General features: G+C 41.8%; 1 protein-coding gene across 7 annotated transcripts in view; it reads left to right on the forward strand.

Moving 5' to 3' along the window:
- The window catches only part of nek1 (NIMA-related kinase 1), a 166,353-nt gene that overhangs the window by 37,448 nt on the left and 115,449 nt on the right, over positions 1–13,456 (forward strand). For 6 of the 7 annotated variants that reach the window (XM_055632331.1, XM_055632334.1, XM_055632333.1 and 3 more), the window contains exons 9-14: positions 1,084–1,284; positions 3,620–3,689; positions 5,287–5,435; positions 9,297–9,356; positions 9,845–9,904; positions 12,011–12,058. In XM_055632331.1, coding sequence (XP_055488306.1) covers positions 1,084–1,284; positions 3,620–3,689; positions 5,287–5,435; positions 9,297–9,356; positions 9,845–9,904; positions 12,011–12,058 — 588 coding nt within the window. The remainder of the gene's footprint in view (positions 1–1,083; positions 1,285–3,619; positions 3,690–5,286; positions 5,436–9,296; positions 9,357–9,844; positions 9,905–12,010; positions 12,059–13,456) is intronic. The other variant, XM_055632335.1, reaches the window with a different exon arrangement.

The raw sequence follows: 13,456 nt of genomic DNA on the forward strand, positions 1-13,456 counted from the left end.
AGGACCAACAGGAAACCGCTCCCCGATGGGCCGCTACGGCGACAAGTGGCAGTTCGCCCACAGCCCGAGCTGCGCCCCCTCATCCGCAACCCGGGTTCCTCTGGAGTTGGAGCGGGGCTGGGCTAGAGTTGCTGCTGGCTGTGAGTCTCTGGGATCTCCGTGCTTGCAGTCGGTGTCCCGTTGGTCCTGACGTCTCCGGCCACCCCCCTGGACAGGAGCTGAGACTGGGAACTGTACCGCCCTTGCCCCCTCCCTCTGCAACTGCAAACAACCCCACTCTCCTGCAAGGGCGGTACAGTTCCCAGTCTCAGCTCTTGTACAGGGGGGTGGCCGGAGACGTCACAGCCCGAACTGCGCCCCCTCATCCGCAACCCCAAGAACAAGACGTACCTTGCACACCATCAGCTTCTGTCCCCACAGGGAGCTTGTTCCTCTGGAGTTGGAACGGGGCTGGGCTGCTGCTGGCTGTGGGTCTCTGGGATCTCCATGCTTACAATGGGCCTGGGGGTCGGTGTCCCGTTGGTCCTGACGTCTCCGGTGACTGGCACTGACCTGCTGGCATCGTCGACGTGAAGACAGTGCAAAGCCCCCGCGCCGGTGCAATGGGCGGGGGGTTGGAGAGGGGAGGGAAGGGGTCACACACATGGCCGGGAAGCAGAGGGGTGTAGGTGGGGTGAAACTGAAGGGAGCGGCAATCTGCTGCTGCCTGCCCGCTGAGTTTAAAAAGTTCCCACGCAAGACTCACGATACACTGTGTATCGTGAGTCTACCGTGGGAACTTTTTAACTCACCGGGCAGGCAGCAGCAGATTGTCAATTATTAACCCTCCCGCGCAATATACCCTCACCTTCTCTTTTATGAATGGGGATTTAGTTCCCCTTTCCTCGAGGACCGACTGGAGGTTCCGCTGTCACCTCTGCGGGCCGCCCTCGGTGAACGTCTTCAAGGACCTTTCTTCAAGGAAAAAATGACCGCTATTCGGAGCTTTTCGTTATTTGGAATTTCGGATAAAAGGTTGTGCACCTGTAATAGAATATGTTCAATGTAAAATTATTCACATTCGCTACTTTTCTTTTGATGCAGTTTGAAGCCGGCAACATGAAAAATCTAGTACTAAAGATCATCCGTGGATCTTATCCACCAGTTTCTGTTCATTATTCTTATGACCTACGTAACTTAATGTCGCAGTTGTTTAAGAGAAATCCAAGGGACAGGCCGTCAGTGAGCTCCCTACTGCAGAAACCATTTCTTGCTAAAAGAATCGACAAGTTGCTTTTGCCTGATGTGAGTACCACGATGCTTTGCCATTAATCTTTTACTTGTTCAAAAGAAATCTGGGCCTGGTTGTAAAGAGGGTTGTTTTATATCAGGAATATGCTATTTCACATTGCACACAGCATTTTGATGTTTAAGAGCTTGAACTGATTCCAGTCTTTGGGGAGAATAGCTAAACCACTGTTTTTACATGTTTATCACTCTCTCTGAGTTCAGGTAATCATCTCTGGAAGAAAAATGTCAAAAACATTCATTGCTTTGTTTTTATGTTTCTCTCCTGACGGACATTAGGTCTGTAATTATGTGAGGTAGTGTTTATATTTCATTAGATCATGCTTGGAATGATTATCGCAGAACTATGAGAAGAACTTTGGGGCGGCATAGTGGTAGAGTTGCTGCCTTATGGTAATGTTTCGGTAAAGATTTTAGTGTGTAGGACAATGCTTGTGTATGGGGATCACTGGTCAGCTCTGTGGGCCGAAGGGCTTATTTCCATGCTGTATCCCTAAACTAAACTAAATTAGGAATCTGTGAACTATGTTTAAGTTATGGAAATTGCCTTAGCTTCCAGATTGGAGGTTTTGAAGCTCTTATTTTGTGATTAAATTCCAATTAGTAAGATAATCTACGAAATACCAAGTATGATTGTACCTTTTGGGTGTATCATCAGACTCTGCCGTACAGAAACCAATCTAACTTTGTGCAACGGCTTCTCATAGCTAATACCTTCTAATGCAAGCAGTGTCAGTGTGAAGCTCTCTGCACCCTCTCCAAAGCCTCCACATCCTTCCTGTAATAGGGCGACCAGAACTGCACACAGTACACCAACACCGGATCAGGTAGCATCTCTGGACGACAGGAATAGGTGACATTTTGGGTCAGGAACCTACTTTAGACTTGTTTGATTTTTCCCTGAATCTCTGTTGAAACAATACCAGTAGCAATCCTCCAACCCACTGGTATTGATCCTGTGAAGAATTGATAACTGAAGGCTGAACCTCTGAGATTTGAGATATACATTGAGATTAATCTGAAGCTGCAAATGTAACTACTTTCGTAGTTGATAACAGCACTTTTTGCTTTGTGCATCCCATTCAATATATTGCACTCATTTTCCTTTAAGTGGAACATTAATGACATGCTCATCTTTTGCGATGACTGTTGTAAAATATTCATTAAGAATCATACTTGCAATCCCCACCTCCCACCATTTTACATCTTGCACTGCTTTTTGATGTACTTTCAAAGCATATTTCATTTTATATGATCATAGTCCAATATTATTTCAAGCCCTCTTTGTTTCCTGATTTCCCTTTGAATTTCCCTCCTACATTTTCTGTTCTCTTCCAGGCTATCGGCAGTGTCTGATATATTTTTACCTTTTTTGTTTCATTGTGAATCCTATGTCAGTATTTCTTTTTGCCTCCAGATTTGATAATTCAAAATTCCTCCTTCAAGCACATATTTTACCCTCTGGATGTTTGAGATCATTCAGAACTCCATTAGTCTAAATTAGCCTTGTCCCATTCTGCAGATGCTGGTTTACACCGATGATACCCAGCGGTATGAATATTGATTTCTCTAATTTCAAGTAACAATCCCATCTGTCCCTCTCGCACCCTAGTTGTCCTGCTAGTTGCACTGTTCGCATCCATATATCACTTTGTTATCACTTCTCCCACAACCAACAATGGACCATTGTGGGCTCCACCTTTCCTTGGTCATTGGTGCTGGCTCTGATTTGTTCTGAACCTTTTCATACCTCTAGTTCTCCTCTCCCCTGACTCTCAGTCTGAAGAAGGGTCTCGACCCAAAACGTCACCTATTCCTTTTCTCCAGAGATGCTGCCCGACCCGCTGAGTTACTCCAGCATTTTGTCTATATCACCTATCACCTTTGTTTGGTGTCCAGCATTGAACCTTGCTGAAACAAAATTTTGATTTCTAAATTCTTATCCTCTCTTCATTTTCTTGCCACCAATCTCTTTAATCCACTATTGGCCCCTTAGATTCTTTCATTTTGGCCTTTTCTTCAGTCTTAAGTTTCATTATTCACCATTCCCTGTGGCTTTATTCCCTGGACTCAAACTCTGGAATTTTCTCACTAAATCTCTCAAAACACTTTTTGCTCCTTTCATTAAAACCTGCTGCTCTAATCAAATCTTTGGTCACCTATTGTAATATTTGCTGACTCGTAATCATGATATGATATGATAACGCTCTGATATAGCAATTTTTAAGGATATTAATGCTGTGTTAAAAGTGCTATATAAATGCAATAGTTATAACTTCAACTTTAGAGTCTTAGAATTTCTTAAATCTAATAAGTACATGCCTCTTTGTAGCATATTGTGGAAGAATTTGGTCATGCGTTTGGACATCATGCTTCAAAACCAGTTATTCCCAATGCAGCAGGTAAGAAATAAAGATCTGACCTCTTGTTAAATAGCTTTGAAAGATTTTGGATTTTGTTTTAATGAGGTTTATTTATACATTGGGTGTCAGAATGCAGTTCATGTATTTAAATCCACCTTATCAGAAATACTTGAATACATTAATGTCATCGGGGATATTTACTCCCATCTAGAGCAAAAAAAAAGTGCAGGAGGAACTCAGTGGGTCGGGCAGCATCAGACATCATTTCAGCCAGGCCACTTCTTATTGTTTTTCCCTAGAATGGAAGGATACAGCTTTAAGGGTGAGAGAGGTAAAGTTTAAAGGAGGTTTCCAAGCCGTTTTTTTTACACAGAGAATGGTAGGTTCGTGGCATGCACTGCCAGAGGAGGTAGTGGAAGCAGATGGAGTTGCAATGTTTAAGAGGCATTTAGTCAAGCACATGGAACAGCGAAGGAATGGGGAGAGAGAGACCATGGGTGGGAAGAAGAGATTAGTTTGGATTGACATCATGGTTACACAGACATCATGTGCAGAAGGGCCTGTTTCTGTGCTGAGGAGAAATGCTTTGAAAAGGAAATAAAGGAGCATTGGTTAAGAAAACGAGCTGTAAGAATGAATGATTATACTATGATAAATAATGCATGAGGGCAAGTGAATCTTGGGACAAAAAAAATAAATCATTACCTTTTTGGGAATGTGCTGTAGATCCTTAAATGGTCAAAGGGGCATGGAGCAAAAATGTGGCACATTTCTGAGGAGGGCAAAAGCGATTAGGCTGCAATGGGAAATGTTGAGCTTTCTTAACATTAACTTGGATTATGGCAGAGCAAAAGGTGTGCAATTGTCAACGCTTTCCAGCAAACGTTATATAACTAGCCCTATAACGAAGTGAACGGCAAAATATGTAGTTTTAGGAAATTAATCTGGGATCGTTGGGAGGTTGGTAGTGGGAGGGCATTTTTGAGATAGCAGCCAATATTTGGTTTGTATTAAGCTTTGTTACAGAAGTATAAATTGTAAATATATAGAAAATGCAACAATAGTTTAGAGGGTCCAATAGAGCTAATGTTTTAGGTACTGTACAAATTCCTGCCGCAGAAATGGCCAAAAGCAAACATTTTATTTTCGGTGTAGAGACGGTGGGAAAGGGATGGGTTGAACAAAGGGGATATCTGGTGTGCTGCTGCAAGTAAGAATTTCATTGCTCTGTTTGGGACATATGACAATAAAACACTCTTGATTCTTGACTCTCAGTATAGTGGTAAGGCTCCTCTGACCCAGAAAAGAAGAGAACATTTTCTGAAACAAGCCTGAAGGTTTCTCAATGGTATTAAGTGATGACTAAGTGATGTTGGTAGGCAGAGAAACATCCAATTATGTCCATTCACCTGTTGGATGGCTTTAAAGAATTGCACTCCAGCATTTTCTCGACCAATTTGTGATTTCTTTTGTCCATTTTCGCCAATATATGCTGACATTCTACCAATGGTTTATTGGAACAAGGATAGCAGCTGTGATCCCTCTTATAGGTCCACTGAATTAACAAAGAATATAATTTGAGAGATTAAGTTTAGGTGTACAGAAATTCAACCACCAATATTCCTGACTTTGGCAGTAAAAAGACCAGGCCCAGTCTCGGGATCCATTGGACCTGCGCAGAAAATCACCAAACCAGCAGCCAAGTACAAAGTGCCACTGACAGTAAAATCCGTAATGGCCGCTAAAAAACCTTCTGAGAAGAAATTGCTAATGAAACACAAACAGGTAAGGGGCAATAACATAATTAAATGTGGATTTATTCTGAGATCGTACCACAATTAGTCTCATTGTCAGTTAGCTCTGTTTTGAGTATGCTTTATTCAGGAAGTATCATTGCTGATATATTTCATTGCTTTTTACTGTTTAACAGTCTCTTTGCTTTGTAGGACCCAGGATGGAACCCAGGTCTATGGCACTGTAAGGCAGCAACTCTACCGTTGCACCACTGTGCTTTTTTTCCCTCTATATTCTTCCTCTCCTCATAAATGTTGGCTCCTTGTTGGGGTTTTGTATAAAAGGAAGTCACAGATAAGTCTGAAGAAGCTTTTCGGCCCGAAACGTTGCCTATTTCCTTCGCTCCATAGATGCTGCTGCACCCGCTGAGTTTCTCCAGCACTTTTCTCTACCTTCGATTTTCCAGCATCTGCAGTTCCTTCTTAAAAACTATTTGTGATATCTGTTGAGTCTTGTAGAACAGGTTCAAGCCAAACTCTCTACAGTATGTAAGAGTAGTGTACTGGAACTTACCTTGCATATTAGGAGCGGCGCAGCGGTGGGAGTTGCTGTCTTGCAGCAACAGAGACCCGAGTTCAATCCTGACTACAAGTGCTGTCTGTACGGAGTTTACACATTCTCCCCGTGACAGCATGGATTTTCCCCAGGTGCTTCAGTTTCCTCCCACATCCCAAAGACGTACAGGGGGTTTGTAGGTTTATTTGGCTTCAGTGAGAATTGCAAATTGTCCCCATTGTGTATGATAGTGTTAGTGTACGGGGTGATCGCTGGTCGGCGCGGGCTTGGTGGGCTGAAGGGCCTGTTTCCGCACTAAATCAGAAGTTCCAGCATGCAACAAGTGTTGGCTTTCTGGTTTATGCAAATGGTAGTATGTATCCTGATTACATTAAAGGTTCAATGGGGTTTAGTGTGATATTGTAAGATGTCTATTAGCTTGCCTCGCAGTATGTTTTTATAGTACCTAAAGCAGACCATCAGACAAGACAGCATTACCAAAATCAATGAAACTGTCTTCCATATTGCCAGAAGCGTAGACACAGATGTCTCAGTAAATTGCCGTGTTCTGAAATTCAATGCTAGCACCCTTAGTTTCATCACCAGGTTATATAATGTGATTACTGCAAAATTAAATTGCCAGGAAATATCAATCAATAAAACCTCAATCTGCTTCTCTTATGATAAAAATAATTATTGCACAGGTTTTCTTCAAAGAAGTTATCATAAGGGATTTTCAATCGATTGATTAAACTTAGCACAGAACTCATGGTAAGATACGTGTGATGAACAGGGACAATCTGTTTCTTTGAATGGGAATCGATGCTATGAAGTTGTCAGTGTAAAATTATGATTGAAAGGTAAAGAGGGAGTTTTTGAATTCTGGTTTGCAGAAGAACTTTTACTCCTCCTTCAGAATAATTTAGATTTTATTGTGTCCTAACCAGTCAGCAGAAAGACAATTGTTCCCTCCCTTGTCAATTCTTCCCTTCCCTCCCGTACCACCCCCTCCCCGGGCACTTTCCGTAGCAACCGCAAGAAATGCAACATCTGTTCATTCACCTCCCCCCTCGACTCCATTCAAGGACCCAAGCAGTCGTTCCAGGTGCGACAAAGGTTCACCTGTATCTCCTCCAACCTCATCTACTGCATCCGCTGCTCTAGATGTCAGCTGATTTACATCGGGGAGACTAAGCGGAGGTTGGGCGATCGTTTCGCCGAACACCTCCACTCAGTCCGCAATAACCTATCTGAACTCCCGGTGGCTCAGCACTTCAACTCCCCCTCCCTTTCCCAATCCGACCTCTCTGTCCTGGGTCACCTCCATTGCCAGAGTGAGCAACACCGGAAATTGGAGGAACAGCACCTCATATTCCGCCTGGGTTGCTTGTGTCCGGATGGCATGAACGTTGAATTCTCCCAGTTTTGCTATCCCTTGCTGTCTCCTCCCCTTCCTTAACCCTCGAGCTGTCTCCTCCCATCCCCCCCCCCTCGGGCTCCTCCTCCTCCCTTTTTCCTTCCTTCTCCCCCCCACCCCCCATCAGTCTACAGAAGGGTTTTGGCCCGAAACGTCGCCTAGTTCCTTCGCTCCATAGATGCTGCTGCATCCGCTGAGTTTCTCCAGCATTTTTGTGTACCAGCAGAAAGACAATACCTGATTACAATCACACCATCCACAGGTAGAGTCACAGATACACAATAAAAGGAATAATGTTTAGTGCAAGTTCGGTAAAGTTCGATTAAAGATAGTTTGAGGGTCTCCATTGAGGTAGATAGCAACTCAGGACTGCTTTCAAGTTGTTGATAGAATGGTTCAGTTGCCTGTGGTCAGTTGTGCTCTGATTAGAGTAAATAAACGAGTGATCCAGGTTACTGTGGGGCTATGGGCAGAGGGCAAGGAAGTCAAAATCCTATTGGATTTCTGTCTCCAAAACCTGCTACAAACATTTAGGAACATTAATTGGTAGTAGATGTAGAGCAAAGTCAAATACAGTGTTTTAAACCGTTTTATCAACAGTTTATATAGAATATACATAGAGTACAGCAGACCACAAATTTACAGTCCCAAGAATTTTGAACTTGGAGCAGTACAGGACACAAAGTGCTGGAGTAACTCAGCAGGTCAGGCAGCATCTTTGTGTCCATTTGTGCAAACCTGCAGTTCCTTGTTTCCACAACAAGAACAGTGCTGCACAGGAACACGTCCTTCGGCCTATGATGTCTGTGTGGAATATCTTGCCAGATTAAACTAATCCCCTTCCCTGCGTGTGATCATATGCCCCCATTTCCTGCATATTCATTTACCAATCTAAATCTCTTGTATGTCACTATTATATCCACTTCTACAACTACCACTGACAGTATAATGCGGGCACCTACCCACCTTTGTGCTTTCAAGCTTTTTATATCTTCAGGCCAACAGGAGAGAGGAGAAGGGGGAATAACCATGGTGAAAAAGGTTCTTGATTATGTTGGTTGCTATTCCGAGACAACGTGAAGTGTAGGTGGAGTTGATTTGGTGGGAAGAGGCTGGTTGTGTGATAGACTTACATTCACAAATCTCTGCCATATCATGCAGTCTTACAATACAATATACAATACAATACAATACAATATTTTATTCCATGTCGTTTGAACCTCAGTGAGGCTTAAATGAAACTCCGTTTCCACAGTCATACAAACAAAGACAATTCCTACAAGACATACAAACAATTCTATTTACACAAAATCCATCACAGTGAATCTCCTCCTCGCTGTGATGGAAGGCAAAGTCTTTTCTCTCCCCTGCACCATTTCTCTCCCGATGTCAAAGCCCCAGGCGGGCGATGGTAAGTCCCACGGCCATTTAAGGCTGCGCCGGGCAATGTACGGCCCCACTCCAGGCCTAAAAGTCACAATGTTGGAGCCCCCGGCGGGCACTGAAATGTCCTGCGGCCATTAAACCCATGCCGGGCAATGTACGCAGGCTATTGCTAAACCAAGCTGTGATGCATCATGATAGGATGCTTTCTACAGTGTATAAATAGTTCAAGTTCAAGTGAGTTTATTGTCATGTGCCCCTGATAGGACAATGACATTCTTGCTTTGCTTCAGCACAAAAGAACATAGTAGGCATTGATTACAATATATGTTGATAAGCATTATTGAAGACATGCCAGACTTCCTTGGTCTTCTGAGGAATTGTTATCTGATGGAATTATTTGTGCAGCTTGAAGCTTTCCTACACTGGGTTAGCAATCTATGTATTTAAAAATGAAATGCAATTTGCTTATCCTTGCTCTACACCCGTCTCAAGACCCCTTTCGCGTATAGTTGTAGAAATAGCAGATCTAATTTGCAGTTTCACTTTTTATTTAGGCACAACCTACTCCAGTGAAGAAAATGAATGGAGTGGATGAAAGGAGGAAAATGTTTGAGGTATTTTGAGTGTAAAACAAATAAAATAGTTGTGTTTTCATAGAAGATGGAGCAAGTCAGAAACTTGCTCCGGCAAATGTGAGCTCCCTAATTATTTTGGATATACTAAAATGTTTCAACAAATATCTTCTGGCCACACTAATTCCTTTGCAATCTCAATCCCCTTTTAATGATTTAGTTAAAGAGAGGAAATAGCTCCTCTCTTTTAAACTAAATCTTGTACATTTCCTTGAGTATTTGCTGTAAATTCCCATAAGCAAATTCTTTCAAGGAGATTTTTACCCCTCATCTTTATGCTTCGGTAAAAAGTGAAATCTTCAAACCTTTCCTCAATTTCTTTCTGATATTTCCCTTTTTCTCTGTCTCCAGCTCAAAGACGTATCCATAACTGGAAGCATAATGACAACCTGCCCTTCTGATTCTTTCTCAACCTGTGCTCATTCTGCTATATATTAAGCTGAAAGTTCTCCTTTTATGTGCTTTTCCAGGAAGTGTCCAAAAAGAAAAAACAGGAACAGATTGAACGAGAAAGGAAGCAGAGGGACCAGGTATGTCTTCCAGTGTGGCCGAGAATCATATGTGACCAATCTGCCCCTGGCACTTTTATGCAGATGTTAATGAGTATGAAGAAAAATGTCATTAGCATTCTGTTTCAGGTTCAGTGGAGCAATGTGAAAATCCTCAAAAGGTAGAATGAAACATTGTTATTCTGCCTCGCAACCTCGGCCTTATCCCAAGAAACCATTGATCCTTGAAGCAAAAGACAGCCCTTCATTTCTTTTTAACATCACCCCTCCTCCCACTTCAATGTCTGATGTAAAATCAATAAGAGAATGTGAATAATTTACTGATTTAACCCAATTCTTCACCTGACAATTGCCTCAACCCCACCTCAGTTATTTACAGCTTCTCCCTTCAGGGAGCAATGGATTTTGAGAAATAAATATTCTGTGGGAGTATTATGAATTCAATCTTTTTGTCTGAATAAATCAATGCAATAAATGGAGTGCATTGTTTTATTATCTTTTATCATAAGAAAGAAACAATGCAATAGCTATATTCCAAAATCATTGTTTTGGGCACTTCAGGAACACACAGTTGCCATGAGATAAAAAGGGAAACACAGTCCATTTTAAAATTAATAGGAGAGCATTTTTTCCTGTGTTTAATTATTCATTTGTAATTCACACGGATGTTGCCAGGACTTGGAGTGTTGAGTTATAATTAGAGACTGAATAGGCTGGGATTGTATTCCCTAGAGTGAAAGGAGACTGAGGGGGGTGACCTTGCAGAAAAATATGAAAGTAACAGGGTATAGAAAAGCCGGTGGGTCAGTTTTTTTCCCCCCAGGATAGGGGAGTCTAAAACTGGAGGGCATAGTCTTGAGGTCAGAGGGGTAAGATTTTGAGAGGACCTGAAAGACAAATATTTTCACACACAAGATGGTGGGTATATGTAATGAGCTGCCATTGAAAATGACAGAGATGGGTAAGATTTCGCCTTTCATAAGGCATTGGGACAGATAAATGGATAGGAGAGGTTTAGATGAATACAAGTCAAATGCATGAAAAAGGCACTAGCTCACTTGTTGGTATGGCTGCGTTGGACCAAAGGGCCTGTTTCCATGCTGTGCAACTCTGAGGCCTCCCCAGAATTAAAATGTGGGCTCTGCACCTGGAAAAGTACAATGTACTTTTTTAAAGGAAAAAAACTTAATAATAATAAATAATAATTGGTAATAATTATTTTTAAATGCTTCCATTTGGCTTTCAGTGGGTTTTGAATATTTACACATGATGTCTAACTAATCCGTTTTTCACTGTCTGATACTTTGTAAACTGATTTTGAAGGTTTGGGATTTGTTTTACTCTGTTGCTGTCTAGTTGGAAACATTTGGGACTGACTAAAGCTTTGAAACCTACTCCTTTAGAAAATTCTGCTTTTCTCCGATGACTTACCAACCTCTACAGATGCACCATAGAAAGCATATTGTCAGGTTGCAACAAGGCTTGCTTTGGGAACAGCTCTGTCCAAGACCACAAGAAATTGCAGAGTTCTGTTATTGTGCTTCTGAATGATCCTTCCATAAGCTTTGTCTATGGAACATGCTCTGCAATGCTGAGATCTATATTCTGCACTGTACTATTGTACTTGAGTTTGACGATTGCATTTATATATAGAATTCTCAGTCTGAAGAAGGGTCTCGACCCAAAACATCACCCATTCCTATCCAAAGATGCTGCCTGACCCCTTGAGTTCCTCCCAAAATTTGTGTCTATCTTCAGTGTAAACCAGCACCTGCAGTTCCTTCCTACACATTATTGATTTGTTTGGATAGCATGCAAAGCACATCTTTTCACTGTATCTCGGTACACATAACAATAATAAATCTAAACTTAATGAAGTGAATGACATAAAAATGATTTTAAAAGACATTGATTGCAAAACCAAATGTGTACTTTTTGAGTAGATTCCAGCATAGCTATTTCATTAAAATGCTTTATTGATCAGTGTAAACCAATTAATATATTTTGTTTAAGAAGGAAATGCAGATGCTGGAAAATCGAAGGTAGGGAAAAATGCTGGAGAAACTCAGCGGGTGAGGCAGCATCTATTTTATTAATATATTTTGTTAATGTTTTTGTCTTATACAGATGAATTTGCTGAAAGCTGAACAGATGAGAAGGATGGAGAAAGACCGGGTACATTCATGTTGTTATACTTAATGTTATCTTTGTTTTAAATAACACAAGGTTGAAAGTACTGTTTTGGTAGCACCTTTGTTTTCATTGTTATTGCATGGTTTTCGAGCTGTTCAATACAATGCACTTTCATTGTATCGGATACCATGACATCCAAACCATGGAATCTATCATTCCGACTATGGTAGTTACCAAGGAAAACAAAAAGGTGGTCTATTGAGTGCAGCATATGTATGCCAGCTACATGAAAGTGTTATGTATTTCATTCATTCTCCTACAGTTTTTGCATGTTCTTGGAATTGTTCAAAGATATTTCAGTTCTATTTTCACTACAATTTAATTTTAGAGATACAGCACGGGAACAGACCCTTTGGCCACCGAGTCCACGGCGACCATCGATCACTTGAGGGCGGCACAGTGGTGCAGCGGTAGAGTTGCTGCCTTACAACGGCAGAGACCTGGGTTCGATTCTGACTATGGGCGCTGTCTGTACGGAGTTTGCATGTTCTCCCTGTTACCTATGGGTTTTCTCTGGGTACTCCGATTTCCTCCCTCATTCCAAAGACGTGCAGGTTTGTAGGTTAATTGTCTTCTGCAAAAATTATCTCTGGTGTGTAGGATGCAAAACTAGGATAACATAGAACCAGTATACGAGTGATCGTTGGTCAGTGCTGACTCAGTGGGCCGAAGGGGCTGTTTCCACGCTGTATCTTTAAACTAAACTAAACACCTGTTCACGCTGGTTTTATGTTATCCCACTTTGTCATCCACTCCCTGCACATAAGGGGCAATATACTACAGCCAATTAACTTACAAACCTGCACATCTTTGAGATGTGGGAGAAAACTAGCGCACCAGGAGGAAACTCATGTGATCACAGTGAGAAAAAGTGCAATATCCACACAGACGGCACTCGAGGGCAGGACACATCCCGGATCTCTGCCGCTGTGAGGCAGCAACTCTATCAGTTGCACCACTGTGCCACCCCTTGTCTGGTTGGGCACTCTGTAAACATACAACTTGCATTTTAAATAAATAATGAATCCCAAATGTCTTTGGTTTGTTGCCCTTGATATATATTTTTTCAATCATTGCCCACTAATTACTCTTCTATACAAGTATCTTTTTGTGGTATTTGAGTACAAAATCTAAGGTGAGGTTGATATTTGAGATCACAAGCTGTTATGCAAAATGTAATTTTCAACAGGTAACGAGGTCTAGAGCTTCTACGAATGGGCAAAGATATCTGTTCACAAACCAATTTATTTTGGATTTCATGAGCTTAAATGTGAAATAACCCAGCTGGATAGGAACCAGATGGATTCATGAGAGAGTTAGATATAGATCTTAGGGCTAACGAAATCAAGGGATATGGGGAGAAAGCAGGAACAGGGTACT

Source organism: Leucoraja erinacea, chromosome 3 (assembly GCF_028641065.1).
Source record: "Leucoraja erinacea ecotype New England chromosome 3, Leri_hhj_1, whole genome shotgun sequence".
Lineage (NCBI taxonomy): Eukaryota > Metazoa > Chordata > Chondrichthyes > Rajiformes > Rajidae > Leucoraja > Leucoraja erinaceus.